Raw genomic sequence first — 26,553 nt, forward strand, 5'->3', positions numbered from 1 at the left:
CTGAGCATCTAAACATTTCCAAAACAGTGTTGTAAGCCCAGCTTAATGGCTTTGAAATGGAACCTAAATTCCACATAGTTTAAAAAAACGCCAAGCCATAGCTGAGTAGATGGACTCAAACTAAGTCCTTAAAACATGTTTGCAAACCTATTCGATTGTTTATCTTGTTTTATCTTCATTATTTTTAAGCAAGACATTTTAATTCAAGAAGGCAGCTGAACAGCAAAATCAAAACAACCCTCCCACCCGCCTCTGCCAAAAAAAAAAAAAAAAACCTACCTCTAATGGATCTTAGCTTTAGTATTAGAAAGGCCCTTAGAGGTTGTCGATTCCATCCCCTCTAACATTACAGACGAGGAAACTGAGGTCAAGAAGAGAGGGAAAGATACTTGCCTAAGTGCCAAATAGAAATCAGCAGAACATGTGCTCAGATCCAGGTTCTCTGACTCCCAATCCAGTTCTCCTCCGCCACCAGGTCATCACTGGTGGCTCAGAAAAGGCCTGGGTAGACTTGAGACAGAGGGGCTGGTCGTTCCAGATGGGGAGGACAAAGGGAACCAAGTCCTAGATGCTGGAAGGAGAATGGGAGGTTCAATGAGCAGACCAGCTGGCTGCAATAGCAGGCACACTGTGGTGGATGGGGAGAAGTAAATTTGGGAGGGTAGACCAAAGTCAGGTAAAGGATTTTGGGAGGAGTAAGAAGCCACTGGCAGTTTCAAAGCAAGGGAGTAATATGAAAGTTGTGTGTCAGACGGAAGAATTTGAGGGGAATATGCAGGACAGATTTGAGGAATAGAAACTGGACTTGTGGAGATGGGCTAGCAGTCTCTTGCAGTGCCTCATGTGTGCAGGGAAATGGCATAAGGCGTTGTTGATTAGGACCTTCCCTAGAACCACACACATAATACTGTAGTGCATGTATTGTATCTCTGTTGCTATCTTATCTCCCAACTAGGCTGGGATTTCCCTAGGAGCTGGGCTAGGTTGTATCTAATCTGTTTCCCCAATTGCTAATATACAGTGCTCTGTACACAGCAGGTGACTAATACATGTCTGTTTAATTGAATTATTATGTGTCCTATCCTCTCAACTAGGGAGGCAGAAAGACATAATGAAAAGAGTGAAATTAGCTGTGTGACCCTAGGCAACTCATTTCATTTCTCTCAGCCCCAGTTTCTTCAGCTGTAAAATGGGGATAATAATAATACCTTTGTCACAGGGTGGTGGTGAGGTTCAAATGAGGTGACAATATGTAAAGTGCTTTGCAAACCTGAAAACGTTTTAGGATTGTAATGGTATCATTGTTGTTGTCATTATTATCACATTGTGGGATGGATTGTAGCTTGTGATTGCATCAGCGTTGGTTGGTCCTAATGTGGTAACTTCCTCATCCTGCTGTCAAGGACAGGTTCAATGATGTGCCTAGGACCACACAGCTAGTATGTGGCAAGAGGCAGGATTTGAACCCAGGTCCTCTTGATCCCAAGTCTAGCCTGCTGCCTGACTGTGAGATTGTGATAATAACTCACACTTCTATATTCTTTCAAGGTTTAAAAAGCCCTTTTATCATAAAAATTCCATGAGGTTGGAGGGATTTTCTTATCTTTATTTTCCAGATAAGGAAACAGAGTCAGAGAAGGAAAGAGGCTTGACTTGGCACTTCCTTAAGCTCATGTCTTCCAGCCTTTTTACTACACCAAGGACTGGTATCCTGCCTGCCAGTGCTAGGCACACTGTTGGGAGGTACTGGTTGACTGCCTGACGACCCCTCAACATTATTCACAGGGATGTCCTTAATGACATCCTTTAAGGGGAGAAAAAAGATGAAGGGAAACGGTCATAGGATGGTGGTCCTCAAACTTCCTAATTGGAGGACTCTGCTAGTGGACCACTTGTGGCTCACATGGCCCCACCTGTTTCCATTATAAAAGCAAAACCATCCCCAGGCCCAAGGCCCTGTGCATCATCTCCCAGTGACTTGAGCCTTGTCCATTTCATATTACAGTGAGGAAGGAAAGGAATTTAGAAACATAAAGAACTTGGCCATCTGGGAAACCTTTCTTAAAACTATCCTGGAAGACCCAGGACAGTAAAAAATAGCCCTAGGTATTAGCCTGGCCCCACCAGAAGGCTTCAGCTCTCTTTTCAGAATTATTTCACAATTTCACACATTCTCTCTTCCAGCCAAACTGTTTCCCATACATAGTAGTCCATCTCCCACTTCTGTGCCTTCGTATAGCCTATCTCCCACATCTGGAATGCCCTCCTTCCTTCCACTCTTATCTCCTGGAATCTCTAGCTCTGTTTGAATCACCTCCTATAAGAGATCTTTCCTGATTTCCCCAGTTGTTAATGCTCTTTCCTGGCCCCCCCCCCCATTACTTTGTATACATTTTACATTACCTGTGTACAGGTGGTTTCCTTCAAGTCAAATGTAAGCTTTTTGAGGGCAAAGACTGCTTTGTTTTTGTCTTTGGGGCCTTAGCATCTAGCATAGGGCCTGGCATAATCAATGCTTGTCCAATTGAATCAGAAGTGAATTGAATTCATTCCCAAATTAATCTCTTTACCTAAGATTCCTGCTTTGACTCCTTCCATGGAGAAGCAGCCATCCCTGTGCAAGAATTAAAGACATGATGGCACTCTGCACCATTTTTGCTAGTCAGCTAAGGCAAATTCTCAATGTCCTGGTCAGAGAAGTGATCTACACGTGTTCAAACGAACATGAAGTCTCTGAGTGCGCTCATTTGTTAACTCAGCAAACACTGTGTGAGCATAGTGCCACGGACAAGATAACTGGGCAAGGAAAACAGAGGAGAGACTGGAAATTGTACCATTTCATGTGCGTATGAATATACATGAAAATGAATGTATAAAGCAGAGGATAATCCAACCAGCCTCTGCCCTGGTCAGACTACACCTAGATTATTGTATTCTGTTCAGGGACCATGACTTAGGAAAGATACTGCCAAGCTAGAGAATTCTCAGAAGAATGCAAAAAGAATGATGAGAGGACAGAACACCAGGTCATACAAGGATCTGTTGAAGGAACTGGTTAACCTAGAGAAAAGAAGACTTGGGGGTATCAATCTGATCTCTGATCATGATTATCTTTGTGACCCCCTGGAGCAAGTCACTTGGCCTCCTTAGCTCAGTTTCCTCAGGTGCAAAATGAGAGGATTAGATTAAATGGCCTCTGAGATTTCTTCCAGCTCTGGCTCTATGATCCTATGATAAGTGCCTTCATGTAACTAAAGAGCAGTCATGTGTAAGATGGATTTGACTTTGTATGCTTGGCCCCAAAGGATAGAAGTAGGGGTAAAAGGATAGAAGTTACAGAGAAGTAAATCTGTGCTTGATGTAAAAACTTCCTGTTATCAGAACTGTCCCAAACAAAGGCTGGATGACCTCCTTTTAGTTATGTTATATAGAAGCTTCTTAAAGTATACATTATTGATAGATTTGGGTTTTCCATCATCTTCATTTGCCAATAAATTCATCCCCTGCCTCTCCTAGGGAACCATCCCTTATTATAAAAAAGAAGAAAAAAATTGTTTGGCAAAGTTAACTAGCATACCAAGTTCAACATTATATGCAGTATCCTATGTCCAAACACTTCCAACCTCTACAAGCTTGTTCATTATCATTTCACAGCCTTTAGTTTGGATTTTTTGCTGCTTTTTGTTGTTGTTTGCACTGACATCGTTGCAGTCATTCCCACTGTTTTCCTGGTTCTGCTTACTTCATGGTGCGTTGGTTCATCTAAGTCTTCTCATGCTTCTCTAGATTCTTAAGATTTGTCATTTCTATAGTGCAGTGATATTCCATTACATTAATGTACAAAAATTTATTTAGATATTTCCCAGTCCTTGGGCATCTACTTTGTTCTCTGTTCTTTAGTACTATAAAAATGGGTAACACAGATATTTTATGTATAAGGGAGGGACTTTCTTTTTCTACTTTACTTCCTTGGGGAATCTGCCTAGCAGTGAGATCTCTGGGTGTAAAGAGTTTTCTTTCTCAGGCATGGGTTAGACTATGTAGTCTCTGAGGTGCCTTCCAACTCTGAAATTCAATGCTTTTATGTAATTTTCTTTCAGATCCTAAAAAGCATGGCAATATTGAGACGGGCCTCAGATAAGAATCGTGAGGAAGAAGTTGAAAGTGGCGACTGTGATGATGAAGATGACTGTGGCCGAGGCTCTGGTGATGAAGGATTAAGAATGAAGAATCAGCTCCGCTTCTTAGCAGGTAAGCACCAAAAATTCTTTTGCTTAAATTCTGTACCAAGAACTATTGAATGGAGCTCTTTCTACCACCACCTCACTCCATTCTCAGCCCCAAACACACAAGGCTATTGGTGCCTTAATGAAAGAATACTGGAACCAATGGACAGAAAAGGGAAACTTCCAGGTTAAGTCTATTCTACTTCCCCATCCTCCCCCCCCCCACTATGTTTTGAATTTACAGATTCCAAATGTAGCTTTTCTTGTCCTTTTTTCCCTTTCACCAACAAAAGTGGCCTTGATGAATTAACTGTCTCTCCTCAACAATGTACTTGGATAGTTCTTGTATTAAAGGGAGAGAAAGCCACAAGAACATGAGGACAGCCCAATTTTAAGATAGGTTGAGGAGCTACAGCCAGTAAGCCAAGAAGTTGATGATGCCTGCATTTGTTGATTAGAAGTCTTATTTTTAGATATCTTTCACTATGATCTTGACAAATACCAATAATCAAATAGATGAACTTCATCAATACTTCAAGGAACAGCTGTTTCCTTGGCATGGGTCCTCCTTCCCCTGACACAGATCAGATCGTTGACTTTTATGACTAATTGTGATGGAAAAATAATTCATTACCTCATGACAAATTTTCCAGTGATGAAACTAATGTTTTAGGGGCTTCCACCCCCCTCCCAGTGCTTTGCAACTCAAGGTCTGCCTCCCCTTCATCCTCAACTTAATTTATTTGATTTGAATACTTCTTTAAAGCTGGTTGTCTCAACTGTCCAAATTGCTAGCTGTGGCACTAGCTATGTTTTTATGTTATAATATTTCTTTATATTAATAGATCATAATTTATTCAGCCATTCTCTGATTATTGGAAATAGAGGATATTGCCAGTGTTTCGCTCTGATATAGCAGCAGTGAATAATTTTGTAAAAAATGCATTCTTTTTTTTCCTCTTTATTATGTTTTGGGGATAAGTAGCAATTAAATTACTGGCTTAAAAGGTATGAGAAATTCAGTAATCTTTATTGCTCTCTAAAATGTTTGCATTTGTTTATGGTCCCACCAACAACATATTAGAGAGATTGTTTCCTGACGGCCATGGCATCACTGGACTCTCCTCCCCATTTTCCCCATTCTATTGAGTGAAAATAGTATCTTTAGGTTGGCTTGATAGTTATTTCTCCAATAATAAGAGCTATTTTTAATAATATAGTTGTTAGCATTTTGTATTTCTTTTGTAAATTATCTGTTCACATCCTTTAAGCACTGCTCCATTAGAGACCATGGATTTTTAAACTTATAGATTATGTATCAGTTTCTATATAGATTCTGGATGTCAGATCTGTATCCATCAGATTTATTTCAAATATTTTTCCCAGTTTTTTTCTTTGCTTTTAATTTTAAGGAGATTGCTTTTTATCATGTGAAATCCTCTTAGTCTTTACATAATCAAAACCATGATTTTGTCTTAAATGATTTCTTTGTAAAAAATGTTTCCTTTTTTATTAGAATCTAACAATAATCATGAATAATACAAGAACATTTCAGTATATGGGAAACAAATAGGGGACTGTACAAACTTCTGCTATATTTTGAGAGCATATATTAGATTTAACACAATAGTAACACAACTGCCATGTTTGTGTCCCCTTTTGAACTTTATTTTTCTTTGTACTTTAATTTTTTATTGATGCTGTTTACTTGCAATGGTTACTTCACTACCCCTTTAGCACATCCCCATCCCTGTGTCCCTCCAAATACCAGTCCTCCCTTAACAAACCAGTGTAGTCAATCAAAATCATTCAGCACATGGAAGTGGGGGAGGGCAGACTTCCTCCTCAACTTTCTGATGTCATTCCTTGTTCTGCTCAGCTCTCTCTGCTTTTTTTCATACAAATTTGCTAAGATTTCTTTGACATGACACAATACTATCCTTTTATATTCAGAGACCACAACTGGTTCTATCATTCTCTAGCCAAAGATCTCTTTTACTGGTTTGATCAATTTCATGTGATTCAGCAAGTATTTGGTATAGCAAATGATCTCTCACTGTAAGGAACTTGTATTCTACTGAGGGGAAACAACATGTACACATAGAACTAAACACAAAAGACCTAAGAAAATACAAAATAAAAAGAACCTTCCCCCCCACCCCATGGTTGAAACAAGCACATTGTTTCCTTTTTTCCAGGTTTTTCATGATTATATATGTATATAAATTTATACGTGTTGAGATCACTAATTCAGTGAGATTTATTGTGATATATAGTAGACAATATGGATCTAAAGCCACTGGGAGGTTGTTTGTTTTATTTGGGGGGGGGGAATTCAAGTTTTTTTTTTTCCTGTAGCTCTAATTAAATAGTGATTCTGTTCTTCACTGGTTTTTTAGTGTGGGCTTATCAAACACTAATCTTTTCTATTACCTGGATTCTATCTCTGAACTCCCCAGTCTGTTCTGCTTATCAATTTCTTGGACTTTTTTCCAGCCACAGACAGTTTTCTAATTACCTGCTAGTGCTAGGCTTCTTTTGCTGCTCTTCTTTGTCTTGGTTCTTAATATTCCTGTCTGGTATTTTCCCATATTAATTTTCTTGTGACTTTATCTAATTTTGTGAAATAATCTATTCACATGTTGATGGATACTACTGCTGAATTAAAGGAAAGCTAGTTTAGAAAGTATTGTCTTTTTTTTTACATTTGCCCAAACTAACCATGAGTGGAGGACATTGCTCCATTTGTTCGATTCTTTATTTCTGTCAAAATCATTCACATGTTGTCTTTGTCTATGTCTCTTTTTTGTCTTTACAAGTTAACATGCAAATGTTTGATATTTCTCTTTTGTGGTAAGGGAATAAGCATTCGTATAGTGCCTACTGTGTGCCAGGCACTAGGCTAAGTGATTTTTCCAAATATTATTTTATTTGATCTTCACAACAACCCTGTGAGGCAGGAATTATTATTATTCCCATTTTACAGATGAGGGAACTGAGGCAAACAGGTTATGTGACTTGCCCAGGGTCACACAGCTAGTAAGTGTATACGGCCAGATTTGAACTCAGGTCTTCCTGACTCCAGGCCCAGTGTTCTATCTACCATACCATCAGCTGCCTCAGATCAATTTATCTTGATTCTTGGTAGTGGTACATGGAAATTCAGAGACTTTTTGTGACTTTGTATTATGTCTTGTTACTTTACTAAAGTAACTTATTAACTCTATTTTTTTGTTGACTGTTTTGGGTTTTCTAGGTACACAATGATGTTGTCTACCCATAGAGTTATTTAACTTTTCAGGCTTTATTGCTATTACTGAGATTTTTAAAACTATATTAACTAGGAGGAGAGAGTACAGACATCACTGTTTAAAACCTGTTTTTAATGGGAATGCTTTGTGTTTCCCTACTGTAAACACTATTAGTTCATGGTTTCAGATATACATTTGGAAAAATCATAATATATTATAAATATTCAAATCTGCTATAAAGAACCTATGAAAAAAAGATGCTATCTACCTCCAGAGGAAAAAAACTGATAAATAAAAGTATGCTTAGTATAGTTTTACATATGTGTGTATATATATATATATATATATATATATATGTATCTGTATATATATGTATATATAATACACACACACACACACACACATATATATGTGTCAAATGGTGGCCTTCTCTAGTTTGGGGTGGGGAGGGAAGGAGATGCTTGGAACTTAAAATGTAATAAAAAATTAAATTAAAAATTAACATTATATTAGGAAAATTTTTTAAACATAAGACTAGAAGGATCTTTTCATATTATTATACTTAGAGTAGCTTAGTTGTTCAGCTGTTCTTCAAACAATATTGTTGTTACTATATCCAACATTCTTTTGATTCTGTTCATTTCACTCTTCATTGTTTCATGCATGTCTTTCCATGTATTTCTAAAATCAACCTGCTCATCATTTCTTATAACAATGTAAGCATTTAGAGAGAGAAATTTTCCTCTGATTACTGCTTTTGTTGCATCTTATAGGTTTTGGTATGTTGTCTCAGTATTATCATTCTCTTTAATAAAATTATTTGTTTCTATGACTTGTTCTTTGACCCACTCATTCTTTAAAATTATTAATTAATTCAATTAATTTTAATATGTGTTTCCATGGCCCTTTATTAAATGTAATTTTATTGCATTGTGACCAGAAAAGGATACATTTCATATATCTGCTTTTCTGCATTTAACTATAAAGTTTTTATGCCCTAATATATGGTCAATTTTTGTAAAGGTACTATGTACTACTGAGAAAAAAGTATATTCCTTTCTATTCTCATTCACTTCTCTCTGGATATCTAGCTTATCTGAGATTCTGTTCATCTCTTTGATATGTTCAACTTTTATAAGTTTAGTGAACATTCAGAAAGAAGATATAAACTTTGCTTGTTCCACCGAGTTCTTTCCATATTCCAATTTGTTGAATACCATGATTAGCTTTGTGATTTCTTTCTTATTTCTATTTTGGTTGAATTTATCATATAATGATAATGTGGTATTAAAATCTCCCACTGACTATTTCTTGCAACTATTTGTTATATTTTACCACAAAATTATTAGATGAATATGTGTGTGTGTATAAATTTAAGATTTATATACTCTCATTTTGCATAGAATCTTCCTGGCATAATATAGTATCCTTCTCTGTTTATTAATACTTTCTGTCCCAATATCTTTTATCTTCTTTTCCTGATTTATCAGTATCACAGCAAATTTACATCATCCTTTGATTTTAAATTGACTGGGATATATCTGAATTAAATGTTTTTCCTTTAAGCATAATACTATTGAATTCTGCTTTTAATCCATCCTACAATTCTTATATATTTTATGAACAATATTTAGTGTTATAAATTTTCATTTTTTTCCTTTAGTCATTCATAAGGGAATACACACTTTTAAATTCTTATTATTTCTAGTATTAATCAAAATTTAATGGAATCATTTTAAACCTAAACCTATTATATTCCTATGTAGTTTAGTTTTATTTTAAATTTTATTGATAGCTCCTTTTTATATCACCTGTATTTCCCAATACACTCTCCCCCTTTGCAGAAAGCCATCCCTCATAACAAAGAATAAGGGGGGGGGGCAGGGTGGAATCCGGCAAAACTAACCAACACATGAACTGAATCCAAAATCATATGTGCCTTCCATATCCATAATTCCATAATGGTCAACTTCCGCAAAAAAAAAAAAAAAGTTGGGGGGAAGGAGGTGCCTTCTCATATCTCTTCTTTCTACAGCATTCAGTGCCAATTATCTTGGTGTTGTCTTTCTATTTACATTGTGTGGTCACTGTGTCCATTGTTTATCTAGTTGTGATTATTTAACTTTGTATGAGCTCATTTAAGCCTTCCTTTTCTTCTATATCATATTCATATTTATCATATTCATTGTATTTTATGACACAGTAATATTTCATTACATTAATATACTACATCATCTATTTAGCCATTCCCCAATCAATGAGCATCTGCTTCCCTCCCTCCCCCCTTTGCTGTTACAAAGAGTACTGCTATAAATATTTGGGGGGAGGGGATAAGCATTTATATAGTGACTATCATGTTCCAGGCACTGTGCTAAGTACTTTTAACAAATGTTATCTCAGTTGATTGATCCTTAAAAATAACCTTGGGAGGTAGGTGCTGTTATTATCCTCATTCTACAGCTGAGAAAACTGAGACAAACAGAAAAGTTAAATGACTTGCCTAGAGTCACATGCGTGGTAAAGGTCTCTAGTAACAATCAGAGGGCAGATTTGAACTCTGGTCTTCCTGACTCCAGACCCAGCATTTTATTTACTGTGCCCCTAGCTGCCTCTAATGAGAGCATTCTTAACATTGGCCTCGTTGGGGTATATACATAGCAGTAAGATATCTAGATCAAAAGCATAGGCATTATAGTCACTTTCTTAGCATATTTCCAAAATGTTTGGGCCAATTCAGAGCTCTGCCAAGAGTGTATCAGTGTGCTTTCAGGTGTTTTTCAATCATGGCCAACTCTTCCTGACCCCATTTGGGGTTTTCTTGGCAAAGAAAGTGGAGTACTTTGCCATTTCCTTCTCCAGCTCATTTTACAGAAGAGGAAACTAAGGCAAACAGGGTGAAGTGACTTGTCCAGGGTCACACAGCTAATAAGTGTCTGAGGTCAGATTTGAACTCAGGAAATGGAGTCTTCCTGACTCCAGACTCAGTGTTCTGTCCACTGCAGCGCCACCTACCTGCCCTATCAGCATGCTTATCTTTCCACAATTCCTCTAAGATTGACTATACCCACCTTTTATCATCTTTGCCAATTTTCTCAGTATGAGGTGAAACCTCAGAGTTGTTTTGATTATACTTCTCTTTTTTTATACTTCTCTTATTATTCATGATTTGGAGTAGTCTTTAACATGCTTGTCAATAGTTTACAATTCTTCTTTACAGAACTATTTGTTCATACCCCTTGCTCACTTATGGTAATGGCTTCTGGTCTTAGATATTTGTGCTGATTCCCTATGTATTTTGGATATCAGATCCTGGTCTGAGTTATTTGGTGCAAATACTTCCTCTTAATCAACTACTTCCTCCCTTATCCAGGTTGTGTTAATTTTGTTTGTGCAAAAGCTTTTCAATTTCAAGTAACTGGAATTATTTATCTTTTGTGATCACTTCTATCCCTTTTTTGGTTAAGAATTCTCCCCCTAGTTATAGATGTGAAAGGTGCCTAGTCTTGTTTTCTTCAGGTTTTTTTTAATGGCATGTCCTTTATTATTCAGATCTCATATCCATTTTGAGCTTATTGTGGCATATGGTATATGACATGGATCTAAACTTAATTTCTGCCAAACCAATTTCCAGTTTTCCCAGAAATGCTTTGCAAACAGAAAGCTCTCCCCACAATTGCTTGTGGGTTTATTGAATACTAGATTATCAAGTTTAATGATTTCTGATTCTTCCTTATCTAGTCTGTTTATATATGTTACTTTAACTTGGGCTGCTTCTTTTTCAAAGGCAGTAGTTTCACTCTGGGATTATGTTATTTGTTCACTTTCCTTCCTTGTCCCCACTACCTCAGCTCCTATGCTGCTTTCTCGGAAAAGCCCTTCTGAAAGCTTTAATGATTAAGCTAATACAAAGCTAGGAGAGTTCTCACATTATGTTATCCTGGCTGTTTTAAATGCTTATCATTTAGGCTGGGAGGCCTGTTTGCTGTCAGCAGACTTCCTTGAAGTAAGTATGTCTCTCTATAAACTTTTCAAAATCTATTTACTTTTCAAATATTCATTTCCTGTCTTCATAAAACATTTTGGATTTTACTCGGGAGATGATTCTGGGTTCACAGCTCACACTTGGTAATTTTGTAAATGCTGTATTACAATTTCTGCTATCTTCATTTGTCATCCTTGAAAGGTTTGTTGTCATCCTAATTATTGTTCCTTGGTAAATGATTTACTTTTTGATTGGCAGTTAATAGTATCTTTTTTCTCCTTGTCTTTGTAGTCCTTGAGTTTAACTATGCTACATCTAGGCACGTTAGATCTTGGGTTCTTGCTTGTGGGCATCTTTTAGACTCTTTCTACTTGTATTCTACCAGATGTTTTCAGCAATTCTGGAAAATTTTCTTGGGTGATTTCCTAAAATCAAGTGCCCCAGTTCTTTTGTTTTTCTCAGTTCTTGGGGGTCACTCCACCCTGATCTTTCCTCCAGGTCTGTCAATAGGGTCTGTAGACTTTCTAATAGTTTCAATAATTCAGTGATTTTTTTCTTGAGCCAGCATTTCCAGCTGCTCTTCATTGTGCCCAATTTCATTTTCCACTGCAATAAGTCTGCTCTTTGTTGCTTTTCAGAATTTTGGAAACTTTCTATTGTAGACTCCATTTTCTACATTAATTCCTCTTTCCTTTTTTTACATCTCTTAACTGTCCCTTAAGGGCCTCATGTTATTTTCTTCCAGCTTTTCTTTTATTTGGTCTTGGGGTTTTCTTAACATTGCTTAATTTCTTTTCATGTATCATTTACCTGCCTGGGGACAGCTCTCAAGAAGGCTTGCACAGTTCTTTTTCTACCTTAACTGGTCCTCAAATTTACCAGGTTCAGAAGTTCTTCAGCATTTTCATATTGTATAAATACTCTTTGGCTTTCACAATTTTCAAAGGTGGTTGGGTGGTTTTTATACCCTTGTGTGATTATTTTAGCCAATTTTCTTTTCTCTTCTGTTTGTCATGGATTGTGGTAGTATCCTGCCTTGCTCTGACATCTTAGGTATCCCATCCATCCCCTAGATCCTTATATTTTGTTCTGCTATAGAATCATCCCTTCCCTTCCCTTTTACTTCTCCCTTGAATATTCTTCTGGGCTTTCACCATTTCACTTCAGCATTTATTAAGAACCAATTATGTGTCATGCTCTGTGTTTATTATTAGAATGCAAAAAGAAAAAATACCACAGTTGCCACCTTCAGGAGCTTACACTACAATGGGGAAATATGGCAGACACACAAATAAGTATAACACCAGATGGTAGGAGCAGAGGAATAGAAATGGGAGAACCCATGAAATAGTACTGTCATGGTGTCCCCAAACAAAGGAGTCACAAGATATGCCAGGCTGAGAGTCTCCAGCACATTCCAGCTTGCCCCTAAAGGTTTAAGGAGCTCCATGTTGACTTCTGAAAGCATGATAAGAAGAGAGTGGGAATGATTGACAGATTCCCCACCCAACCTATATTCTCCCCAGGAAGTTTCTATCCAACCCACCACTTGGTGAGGTATATGAGATTTCTCCTAGTTGCATGTGAGAGCAGAGGATTATTCTACTACTTGATTTTCTCTTGTTATTTAGACTGCATTCATATCTTAATGAAATGTTTTTGCTATCAGATTGGTTACTCTCACATGGTCTGGCAATATAGAGTATTATTATACTAGATGGGGGCTTGAGCTGTGGTTTGCATAACTGATTACTCAAAACACCTACCCTGAAATTAGGAAAAGTAGAAAGAGGCTCCAGAGCCAGAGTTTTTAAGAGCTTTCAGGGGCCTTATGTTTTGTTGAATTAGCTTCCACAGTAGTGTCACTACTGGAACTGTTTCCTGGGTTGCTAGATCTGATCTAGCCCTTACTTCTCACTGGTAAGAGGTAGTTAGTAGGCAACAATCCATTCTTCCTCCTCCTCACCCCAATCCCATCATGTTACTGGAGACACAATTTAAACATAGCCCAGGCTCCCAGAAAGGAACTATTCCTTCTATGTTCTCCTTACCAACAGGCCTCATAAACATGTAGCAAAACTTCTTCACTAACCTTTTCCTCCTAGACATTTCTGAGCTTGGTTCTGCTTTATCTTCACTGCTTTCTGGATGTAGCCCTAGAACCAATGACTTATCAATAGAACTCAGTGTTTTCTCACTGCCCAGAATCCTGGCAGGAAGGGTGAAACCATTTTTCATATAGGCCATAGCTACAACTGTGTCATTCTGCTTGCTGCTGGGGCCATCCTGCTGAGGTGATGGTGTGGTGTCGGAGATTGAATGTTGAAATTCAAGTCAGGAAGACCTGTGTTTGAATCCCTCCTCTGAGCCAACGTCACTTACCCTCAGTGAACCTCATTTTCCTGTGGTGAAGCAATAATACTTCTACTCCCTACCTTGTTGTTGTTCATTCTTCATACTCAGAGGAGCAATGACATTGTGATGTTGGGGTCAAGGTACAATGCGTCCGACTGTGGCTGATCAGTCCAATATGAGCTCAGAAGACTCTACCCCAGGCTGGGCACAAATAGTCCATTTCAACACTTGGGATGGAGATGTCTCTAGATCTATACCTCTCACCTTTCTTTTGAGCCACTGTGATTCTTTTGCTCATAGAGCACAGCACCTTCTTTGGTGCAGCCATGCCATGTAGGGGGTCTATGCCAGTGTCTCCCATGTCATGCAATCCATTCCAAAGTTCTTCAGGGAGACTTTGAGAATGTCCTTGTATTGCTTCTTCTGACCTCCATGTGAGCATCTGCCTTGTGTGAGTTCTCTGTAAAACAGTCTTTTAGGCAAACATGTACATTTGGCATTCAAACAACATGGTAAGCCCATCGGAGTTGCACTCTCTGCTCTGCTATGGGGCTCAAAAGAGATAATGAGGGTAAAGCACGTTTATAGAGATTTAAGTGATAAATAAATGCCAGTAACCATTATTTCTTCAAATGACAAACACTAAAATAATGAAGATAATAGAAAAAAAAAGATTGCTTGCACGGATTTGCTGGAGTAAAGGGAGAAAAACAAGGTATAAAGGTGGAGGTATAGTCAAAAACTGGATAAAACTAGGCCTTTATCAGATGTTAAAAGATAATTCATTCTTCACAGCAGTAGCCTGTCCACCTTTGTCTTTGTATCCCTGGGGCCCAGCACAATGGACATGCAAGTCCTCTCCTCTCAGCCTTAGTGTCCCCTTCTGGAAAATAAAGGGGCTGGACTATATAGTGTCTAAGCTTGCTACTAGATGGTATAATGCTTGGAAAGCTAGATATAGAGTGGGGAAGACCTGAATTCAAATCTGACCTTAGACATATGTTAGATGTATGACCATGGGCAAGTCACTTAACCTCTGTCTGCCTTAAGTTTCCTCATCTGTGAAATGGGGAAAATAATCACACCTAATTCACGGGGTTGTTGTGAGTATAAAATTAAATAATATTTATAAAGCTCTTTACAAACCTAAAAGTTCTATATCAATTCTAGCTCTTCTTTTCTCCTTCTCCTTCTTCTTGTTTCTATGAATTGAGGCTTCTCAGGACAATCTTTCTAAAAATGTCCTTCCCTGAGTGTCATTCTCTAAGTCTCTACTTCAGCCCTCTTGGCCCTTCTGTACTTGGAGCAGGGAAGGAAGAAGAAATGAAAAAGGAAAGTCTATGTTTCAATTCAATTGATAACATTTTTTAGCATGAAGGAACCTCAGAGATCAGTTAGTTTAATCTTGCTTTTGTGGGTAGAGAAGCTGAGGTCTAGAGCAGGGAAAGGACTCTTTCATTCTAGGTCACATAGTGAGAGGAAGCCCAAGATTAGAACCCAGGTCTTCTGACTTACAAGACAGGGATCTTTCTACTACAAACAAGCTGGCACAAAGCTGGGGACAGAATCTACTAGGGGGGTATATTTGCAGGCAAATAGCTAGGTGGCACATTATATAGAGTGCCAGGCCTGAAGTGAGGAAGACTCATCCTCATGAGTCCAAATCCCACCTCAGATACTAGGCAAATCACGTCACCCTGTTTGCCTCAGTTTCCTCATCTGTCAAATGAGAAGGAAATGGCAAACCAGTCCAATATCTTTGCCAAGAAAACCCTAAATGAGGTCATGAAGAGGTGGACACAACTGAAAAACTACTCAATAACAGTAAATATGATGCAGAGTAGAACATGAAATAGTTCGATCCAGATAAAGCTGTCTAAAACTTTTGACAGAAAAACCTCTCTCACCTGAGGACATTAGAGAAGGCTTCATGGAGGAGATAGAACGTGAATTTGAACCCTGAATGGAGAGAAAACGGATTTCAGATGATGGAGATGAGGAGGAAGTACATCCCAGGCATGGAAGGAGGGAGGGGGAAGTAGCTTATGAAAATTTGTAATGGCTGGATGAAACTGTGAAATAGAGTCTGATTTGCCTGGGGTATAAATTATCTAAAATGGTGTAGAATGAAATATACTGGCTCCAGATTGTAGAGATTCATGAATGCAATGCTAAAGATTTTGTATTCTATCCTATAGGCAATAGGGAGCCATTGACAATTCTTGGACAGAAAAATGACATGGTCAAACCTAAAAATCAAACAATCCCAGTTGAAAAAGATCTCAGAGGTTCCTTCAGAGGGAAGATTATTTTGACAGCTGTGTAAAAGGTGATAGGAAAGGTTGGGAGCAGGAAAGCTAGTTAGGAATCTATTACATAGTTCAGACAAGAGGTAATGAGGTCTTGACCTGGGGAAGTGGGCATGAGAGCAAAGAAAAGAGAGCTTACCCGTTCCTCTATCTCTTTCCCCTCCCCCCACTCTTGGAAAAAAAGTTGCTGAGGGGCCAGTGTGTGCTTCCTCCAGCCTTCACCACATCAGCTTCTGCTGCTTACCAACATCACTGTGTGCAGAGCACCAGGGGCTTTAGCCATTAATAGAAAACAGCTGTTGGCTCAGCAGTCTTCCCTACCAGATGTCACTCTCTGCAGTTGTTTGAAAATCTGGAGACAAAACAAAATTTAAAAAAATAACAATTAGAAAACATTTTTAAAATATCCCTCACTTTGCATTTCTCTTTTAATTGTATAAAGTCAGATGGTGTAGGTTTAAATCTTAGAAATACTACTGTGTGGTATTGGGCATGTTACTTCCTCTCTCTGGGCCTCAGTTTCCCTATTTATAAAATGTGAGGTCTCTAAGGTTCTTTCTAAGATTTAAGTGTAACTTCAGATTTCTTTCTACAACAACTGTGTGCACACAGGAAAAGTGAAGTAAAGGTTAATAGCCTAACTCTAATTGTAAGCTGGTAGACATCACAGGGTAACAAATGAATTATTTTGCCTCAGTGAGAAAAGCAGATGACAATAATACGAAGAATGGTTCCTATTTGTAAGCTTTTAAGGTTTACAAAGCAGCACTCCAATGCCCACCGTAGGACTTTGGACCTCTGATTGGTAGACGTTCCCCATATCAGCCCCTGCTCAAACTCAACATGGTGTTTGTTCCCTGTCCATCTTTAATTCCATGTTGCCCCCCCCACCCCGCTTCCATATACAAACAGCTCTCAAATTGGCAATCAAACTAACACTGCCATTCCTAGAAAGTTTATGTTAATCACTTGCCCTATGACTCCACTCATTTTACCTGTGACTTCCCTGACCAAAACACTCCTCCTTGGCCACCACTACACTATATATGTTGTCTTTCCCTATTAGAATATAAGCTTCTTGAGGGCAAAGACTGTTTTTGTTTTTTGTATTTGGATCCCCAGATATTAGTACAGAATCTGGCACGTAGTAAATGCTTAATAAATGCTTTTTAATTTCTTTCATTCATAGCAATTTCCTAATTAAAAAAAAAACTTGGGAGGTAGCGAGTACAAGGATTACTGTCCCTATTTTACAAATGAGGAACTTGGGGGACTTCCAGCAGCCAAGAGGCCATGTCATCACCTCAAAACATGAGTCAGATAAAGTAAATGAATAATAACCAAAAAAGAGGAAAAGAAAGATATCCTCACAATAAAAATCCTCCCAGAAACTGAGCAGATGAGTATTTAAAAAAAAGAAAAAGAATCTCACATTACAATGAATCCAATACTATAGGATAAAACAACCGTGAGAAACAACCTTAAGAAAACAGGAATAAAGCTGTAATAACTACAACTAGATCTCCAGAAACAAGATTAGAACAACTTCACGATGTCCCAGAATGATTAAGATGCTTAATGAAATAACTAAAGGAAGAGATAAAGGAGTGAAATTAGAGGTCTTAAGGATGTCAAAAAGAAAATCAATGTTTTAGAACAAAAAGTGTAGAATTTTAATAAAGTACTAGACACTGAGAAATAGAATGAAAATGAGAATGCAAAAATGCAATGATTCAAAATAAAATGTTGGAGCAAAGTCAAAAGATACAAAAATTGAGATCTCTAAATGCAAGAGCAATTGATCTCAAAGAAAGTTGTGAGAGAATCTGAGAATATTAGTATGCAATTTTTAAAAGTACAAACAAAATAATGAATACCATACTTCAGGAAAATATGTAATAAACTGTCCTAGTAGTATTGGAAATAGAAAATAAAGTATTACTTTATGGAAATTCATCGTACACAATTAAAAAGGACCCTAAGTTCAATTCATCCAGATATGTAGTGTCCAAGTTGCAGAACTTCATTCACTATTCAACATAGACTCATACAGGCATCCAGGAGGACTCCCTTCACATATCAAGGGAAAACAGTGTCAATCACATAATACTATTCCTCAATCACAAGAAATGGGGGAAAAGGCTGGGTTAAGACTGCCTCTATGAGGCAGCTTGGTGGGGCAGTGGATAGAGCACTGACCCTGGAGTCAGGAGGACCTGAGTTCAAATATATCCTCAGACACTTGCCACTTACTACCTGTGTGATCCTGGGCAAGTCAGTTAACCCCAATGCCTAGCAAAATATATAAAAAAAAAAGACTGCCTCTATCCCTTGTTTAACAGTTCTCCCCTTAGCCCCAGTTGCACAAAGTACTTCCTTCCATTTTCCTCTATTTTTTATATGACATTTTATATTTAATTCTATCCATTTGGAACTTATTATGGTATATGCTGTGAATTGAATTAAACCCAATGTCTGCCAAACTGATTTTAGTTTGGCAGAACTAGTTCTTGTTGGGGTCCTTAGCCTAATAGTTTGTGTTCTTAGGTTTATCAAACACTAGGCTACTGTGTATGATTTTTTTTAGGATCTTGTTTACCTAATCTATTTTGTTATTTTTGAAGAAGTGTTAGTTTTGAGGATTACTTGCTTATAACAAAATTTGATATCTGGTAATGCTAGATCCACTTCATTCCTACTTTTTCATTTTTCCTTTGAGATTTTTGACTTTATGTTTTTCCAAATGAATTCTGCTATTGTTATATGTAATTCTATAAAGTGATCCCTTGGTAGCTTGATATGACACCAAATCTGTAAATTAAATAGCCCAGTCATTTGTATTCCATTGGCAAAAAAAAAAAAAGGCCAAGGTCAATTCACTTGCAAGTGAAGACATCACCCTCCTGATGTCATTGGTCCCTTCAAGAGTGAAGAACAAACAACAAACAACAATTGGCAAAACCCTACCAAGAACAATTAATTTCTCTCTAATTATATGTCTTCCTTTATTTCTGTGAAGAATGTTTTGTGGTTGTATTCATATAAATCGTGAGTATTTTGGGGGTCAGTTAACTCTCAGATACTTATGCATTTTGTAGTTACTTTGGATTTTTCTTCTTGCTCTTTTTTTGTTAGTAATATAGTGCCTTCCTTCTAAGACTTTCTCCAATTCATCTTGTATATGTATCATTTGTACACAGTGGTTTGCATGTCGTCTCCCTCATTAGGCTATGAGCTTGAGAGCTGGGACTGGTTTTTTGCCTTTCTTTGTATCCTTAGTCCTTAGCGCAGTGCCTGCAACATAGTAAGTGCTAAATAATCGACTTGATATCCAGAAAGACTAATGACTTTGTGGGTTCATGTTATTATATCAATTAATCTTTTCATTGTATCTTAATGACTCTCTAAATAAACCATCATGTCCTCTGAAAACAGGGATAATATGGGCTCCTCTTTGCCTGTGCTTACTCCATTAGTTTCTTAACTTTGTCTCATTGCTATACCTGATATTTCCACAAATGTAGCCATTGGAGATGCACATCCTGGCTGTAGGCCTCTAGCATTTCTCCAGTACAAATAAGGCTAGCTCTTGATTTTAGACAGAGATTGTTTTTAGATCCATTGTACACATACTGTCTGTTAAGGAAAATAGAGACTCTCTGGAGGCAGGGCCAACTTTAGTTTTTGTCTCAGTAATCACAGCACACAATAGGTTGTTAGTACATGTGTGCTGAAGTGAATTGAGTATTTTTATACTTTTTACTATTCTTTTAAAACAACGAATGCTGTATTGCATGCTTTTCTTGCCTTTTTTATTATCAATATGATTGATTACTATGTTTATAGTTTTCCTACTGTTGAACCATCCCTTCTTTCCAATTATAAATCCAGCTTGGTCCTCCCCCTTCCTTGACTTTACAGAGGAGTCAAACTAAGATCCAAAGAGATTAAGGGACCTTGCCAATGTCAAATGGTAAAATATGGCACATCCAGACCTTGAATCCAAATCCCCAGACTCCCCTGTTCTTTCCCTACACCACTACAATTCAGTGAGAGAAAAATGCAAATTTATGGCCAGGTGTTCCGACAAACACTTTTCAGTGCAGCTGGACAGGAGTGGGATGAGAGTGATGGCATTTTCAAATTCCTCCTTACCCTGTTATTAGCCCAGGGTGGTTTGTTAGCAGGAAGGTATTTGAACAATGGCAAATATGCTCCTCCTGATGCATAAACATCTACTGAGTCACAACAGTTGTGGGCACCTGCATCGTCACTTTGTTTGGTTTTCTTGGAGGAAAAGGGAGCACAAGGGCCACTGGTTCTTCCTACACTCTCTCTTTTAGTTGCAAACTATCTCCTTTCACTGTCAATTACATTCCAAGGGAGTGTGAAGGAGGCAAAGCCTATAGATAGGCATAGGCCATTCGAACAAGATAGCAAGCAGGTGGTGCTAGCACATGTAGACATAGGAGAACGTGGCCTAGGAGAGGGTCAACGCTAAGCTATTCATCGAACACACAAAGAAATGTCTTCTCTGCAACCTGCATAACAATAGAACCTGTTGCTTGATTCTGGGGACTCAGGATGGGGATGGTATCTCCCCACAATGATGTAGCTCTTACCAGTGAGTGACAGTGCGTAATCTAGTCATCAGAGAAACAGAAGAATGACCTAAATGGGTGCCTAAAAAGAACATGGCTATTTGGGTGTGGGGGTTTTTTCATGCTCACACTTCAAATGACTTGAATCATGTAACGATGCTAGAAAAGAGAACTGGCCAAGCTGGAAAAGCAAAGCCCCGCAAATCCTCCATCTTCCCAAGAACCTCCGACTTACTACAGGTGACCTGGGTTCTGAGGTTCTTCCAAAGGATCACAATCTCTGGCAGGACTGGAAAAGCTAATGAGGATGGGCCTTTCACCAGGCTGTGTTTGCTGCCCAGGATCCAGTCCAGCCAAGTTCAAAGAGTCTCATCACCAGGTTGGCCCCAGCAGTTCTTCAAGACCATCTGCTAATTCAGTCAGTGGAGGGAATTCCCAAGCGACCAAATCACAGATCTGGGCTGTATGACTTCATCAGAAACATAACAGAGCAATATCAGCATGGTTCCCTCCATCAACAGAAACACCAACCCCTCTTCACCTCAGTCATTTTGACCTGCCATAGCCAAAATATTTGCAACCCTGTGGCCAACATGGTCAGTGAGCTTCTTCCCACTAAGCTATTCTTCAGATAACAGGCATACAGTCTGTCACCAGACCCATCCGTACTCAAGTCTTCCTAGGTTTGGAGATCTGTCAGCACAGCCTGTAAGAAAGCAGAGTTGCCTTCCTGCCCTGGTGGGAATTCAAAAAAGGAGCGTTCTCATCACTCTGGGACCTGCCTCTCTCTCTTGCAGCATCCTTACACAGTTCTAAGGGGACTGTGAGGCTAGTCCTTCTGGCACAAGGGGGCCAGGCCATCTCTTGTGTATCCACAAGCTTCTCAGAAACCATTTTCTTTTACCACAGCTTCCCGAAAAAGCTCTCCTTCTAATTCATTTTATGTTATCTTTTATTTTTAGAGGACAAAACAATAATAATTCACATTCCTATACACTTTGATTTCAAAGCACTTTCACATCCATCATCTCATTTAATTCTTATAACCCCCCAGAGGGGAAAACTGAGCCTCACAGAAGCAAAGTGACTTTTCTAGGATCACCTGGCTAACGGTAGAGTCAAGACTTGGACCCATATCTTCTGGCTCCAAGTCCAGTGCCTTTTCTAGGCCATTATGATCCAGGAACATTTATAGTCATTTTATTTTCCTAGGTCACCTCCTAGATTTCAGATTTGGGGGAGAGAAATTTGGCTTTTTATTTGTTTGTTTTTTTGTTTTTTTTTTTTCCCAAGGAAATCCACTCTTGGAGCTGGCCTACATGCACATGTGGAGAAAAGGAGTTTGCTGAGCCTGGCAGAGTAGTCAGTTGTAAACACAATATGCGTGTTCCCAAGGTTACATGTTTTTCTTTTCAACTGGTTGTTTGTAAGAAACACCACCCTTATGTGGACAGCAGCCATCAGTTTAATATGCCATTAGCTTGAAAAGAGAATTATCCACACAGTCAATTAATAGACTGATGATTGGTGGACTTCAGTAGTAACCAAAGAAAAATGGAACTGAAGCCATTCCAAGAGCTCCGACTAGCCCAAACAGTCAATGGGAGAGCAGCAAAGCAGCCCCATTGCCACATTTAGACTCTGGCCACATGTTGCCAAACATCTGGATTAAAACTGAGGAATTCTGTCTATGGCATTTGGAAGTTTTCCGTGTTCATCCAGATGTTTGGCATCACTTGGCACGTTTGGCACTTTAGTGTGTGCTTCCCTTTTGCATCAGTTGGAATCTTGTCTCACACCGGGTAGGATAATGGTAATGAGAAGGAATCAAATAAATGAAGCCCCTCCAGGTTAAACGAGTTGCCCAAGATGACATCTTAGGTGTCAGAGATTGGTCTCAAACTTGGGTCTTCTGCCTCCAAGTGACTCCAAGGCATTCTTTGTCACAAAGTGGCTGGAGCTCAAGCTCATACAGGCCAGTGCTTGAATCCCCCCTCAAACGTTTCTTTGCTCTGTAACCCTGGGTGTGTCACTGAAGCTCCCTGAGCACCAGTTTTGTACTCTCCACAGTGGGGATAGCAATCCCACCTAACTCATGGGCTTGCTGTGGGCATCAAACTCAATCATAGATGCAAAGGGCTTTGCAAAGCTGAAAGTATTGCAGGAATATGAGGTCCATTTGTTGCCCCCACCCCACGGCTGCCCCACAGGTGACTCTGGGAGTAGCCTTCAAGCAGGCAACATTAAGGGAAAACATGGGGTCCCTCCATCCCTATCATCATCCATCATCAAAGAGTAGAAACATGTAAGGTAAGCAAGAGCAAACCAAGACAGTGGAGTGGGGACAGTGATAGGGGAGATTAGCATGGGAGGCAGAAGTGGAGAGTCTCTCTTGGTGTTTGTTTTTGTGCACATGTCCCCAATTATGAATTTTTGTAACTTTCCCTCAACAAACGGTACTTAAGAACGTCAAAGAGTGTTTGTTCCAGGGAGCATTCTTTTAAACCTTCTTTGTCACTCATGGGCTCAGGAATTGTTTGGCCACTCTTAAGTATCCCATTTTCATTTCTCCTTGATTGTTTCCAGGCTTGGGGCCTTCCTCATTCTTTGTTACAAAAACAAGCCAGGGAGACACTCCCTGCTGCCAAGCTGTATGTGTTTACATCAAAGGGGGTTTGTCCCATTAGTCTCATAGGAAGAGCAGGGCACTGTGGGGCATGAAAGCCGAAGAGGGCAACATCTCTCAAAGCCTGCAGGAGGATCTGTGGGATGCTCCAACTGCTCTGAGGCCGTAGGGAACAGCTGGAGCAAGAAGTGGCTCAGAGCAGCATCCCTTAAGCTGCGATCTTTAGGGGAGCTGAAGGATGGGAATGGGGCAAGTGTTTCTAGGATCACATGGGCCTATACGTGGTGTGGGGTGTAGAGTTCAGGTAGAGCAAGTGCAGATAAACAGCAAGTCGAGGCTGGGAGGTATGTTGTGGCATTGGGTTCTGTGCCACTAGGTGCTGGCTCTTTCTGATGAGTCACAGAACACTACCATCTCTGAAAAGGTACAAATGATTACCACTTAGAGAGCAGTGGAGAAGATGGTGGGTGGAAGCAGATTGTGAATCTTAACAAATACGCAACTGACAAGAATCAGAGTGAAGGATGCCAGCAAGGCAGCCAATAAGGCTGAGAAAAGTGTGCCAGACACATGGTGAGAGTGAGAGACGGTGATGAGACCAATAGTGTACTAACACATTGGATGGCCTTTCTATGCTGAATCTGTAGGAGGTCGTGGGCCAAAAGAGATGGGCATGCATGGATGGATGCGTGGATGGATGGATGGATGGGATTTGCATCATTGGAGAAAACATCTACTAGAATTGTACTATTTGAGCTAACTCCCTAGAGAAAGGTGTCTGACTGGAGACTCTGGGCATGTGTGACCCCAACAACAAGGTAGTGAGTATGAATGTGGGCTTGTTCAGACTTAGCCTCTGCTCTGACTCCTTGTGTCCTTTGCTTCTACCATGAGTTCTAGTACAGTCTAAAATAAGCTCTGAGGTTGAGGATAAGCTCTGCTTCCGTTTTGATTGTCTCCACCTAAACCCAAACACCTTTCTATGATATGCACAGACAAAAGTGCCCCTTTGCTTCTAGTGAAGCCCAACTGAATTTGGAGTCAGAAGACCTGGTTTTGAATCCTGACTCTGAAATCCCAGCAATGTAACTTTATGCTTTACCTATGTTGGCCTCAGTATCCTCTTCTGTTAAATGGGCAGGCGGGGGTATGAACTAGCTGATCTCTAAGGTCACTTCCAGATCTAAATCCTAGGATCATTAAAATTCTTTCTAGAACTAAAAGATTTGGTAGACCTTTGGATACTTTTAGGTCGGTGACACTTCCTTTCCAAGTTTGGAATTCTTCACCTAGGCAGAAGGTCTGCCATTTCAACCCCTAATTAGGATAGGGATGGGAACTACATCTGTGATTTCCTCATGTAAGGAAGCTCCCTCTACCAATGGAGGGCAGCACCTTCTCTGCAATTTAGAGGCTTCAGGAGGAGCCTATACACCAGGAGGGTGATTTATCCAAGGTCACTCGCCAGTATGTGTTCAGGATAGGACTTGAAGCCAAATCATCTTGGATTAGAAATCAGATCTCTATTCACTATGACATGCTGCTTTTCATTGCCTCCCCAACTCATGAATAGAAATGTTATGCCCAGAGTGGGCATACTGACAGGCTTTTAATCCAGGGCACTGTGATGATGATGATGATGAGAACTTGCATTTATTTAGTCCTTTCAGGTTTATAAAGTACTCTCAAAAATCCTGGGAGGTTGGTCAGCTTAGGCCCTTTAACTGAAACATTTGTTCTGTAAAACTTGGACTCAATCAAAGGGCCACACTTGAGGACCTAGAGGGCCACATGTGGCCTCAAGGCCGCAGGTTCTCTACCCCTGGCTAAGCCTAAGAGAGGTTGTTACTTGCTCAAGCTCACACAGCTAACAAGTATCTGAGGCAAGATTTGAACCCTGACTCCAATACAGCTCTCTATCCCTTATACTATATTACCTCTCACACTGAGAAGAAATTAGTTTATGCTCTCAAGTAGCTACTACTACATAGTTATAGGGACCAGACCTAGACAAGATGACAAGTTTGCCAGTAATACAGTATGTGTTAGGTAAACAGTAAGGAAAACAGTCGCTTCAGGAATTCAGAGAACCAGATGACTAGATGGAGTGTTCAGAAAAGGATTCATGGAGGAGGTGGTACTTAGATTCATAGTGTCTAAGCTGGAAAGGACCACAGTCCAAATAAGTCTATCGCTGAACCATTGAGTCAGTTAGGGCCCCTAGTAGATAGAGTAGGAAGATCTAGCCTCACTTACTAGATGTGTGACCCTGGGCAAGTCATTTAACCTATCCAAGCCTCAAGTTCCTCATCTCTAAAATGGGAATAATAAGAGCAATGACCTCATGAAGGTTTGTGTTGAGGATCAAATGAGATAATATTTATAAAGAGCCTTGCAAAACTTCAAGCACCATATAAATGCGATGTATTATTATTATCATTAATTATTCTCATGTTATATATTAATATTAATTATATCATATATTAATATATAATTAATAAGAACATCTGGTATTATTCTATATTAATAATAATAATAATAATAATTCATAGGAACCCCTTAATGAGGAAACTGAGGCCCAAAGAGAAGTAGAAAGGCAGCACTGAGAAGTGGAAGAAACACCGGACTTGAACCCAGGTCTCTTGCCTCCTAAGACCAGCAATCTTTCTACCATGCCAGGTCGCCATGTTGGAATGAGACCTGCCTTTATTTTTACCTCCTCTAATCCACTCTTTGAACTCCTCCAGAATAATATTCTTATTCAGAGGTTGGGTCATGTCCCTCCTCTGCTCAGAACTCTTCAGCGGCTTCCTACTGCCTATCCAATTTAATACCCTCTTCGATCTGGCACCATCTTATCTTCACAGCCTCAGCTCATGTTACTCCCATCTGCACACTGAATGCTCCAACCAAACCAGTTGACTCTCTGTGCCCTCCTACCTTCTTGCCTTTATCCCCACTATTCCACTGCCTGGGATGCCTGCTTTTTTCCTTCTTCCCCTTTTGAATTCCTATCCATTATCCGATGCCCCACCTTGACCAGGACACCTTTGTGGATTCCCCTTGTCAGCAGTGGCAAGCCTTTCCCCTATGACACAGCTCTTTGTTCTACTTCTCTAATGCATTTACCATCTAATGTATACTATAATTGTCTGTGCATGTCTTAGCCTGTACTAGACTATAAACTCCTTGAAGGCAGGGCT

At 39.3% G+C, this 26,553-nt stretch overlaps 1 protein-coding gene across 1 annotated transcript in view; it reads left to right on the forward strand.

Moving 5' to 3' along the window:
• GPC3 (glypican 3) overlaps positions 1–26,553 on the forward strand; it is a 686,351-nt gene that overhangs the window by 582,963 nt on the left and 76,835 nt on the right. The window contains 1 exon segment of the mRNA XM_027837815.1: positions 4,101–4,251. Coding sequence (XP_027693616.1) covers positions 4,101–4,251 — 151 coding nt within the window.

Source organism: Vombatus ursinus, unplaced genomic scaffold, assembly GCF_900497805.2.
Source record: "Vombatus ursinus unplaced genomic scaffold, bare-nosed wombat genome assembly UNPS02004573.1, whole genome shotgun sequence".
Taxonomy (NCBI): domain Eukaryota; kingdom Metazoa; phylum Chordata; class Mammalia; order Diprotodontia; family Vombatidae; genus Vombatus; species Vombatus ursinus.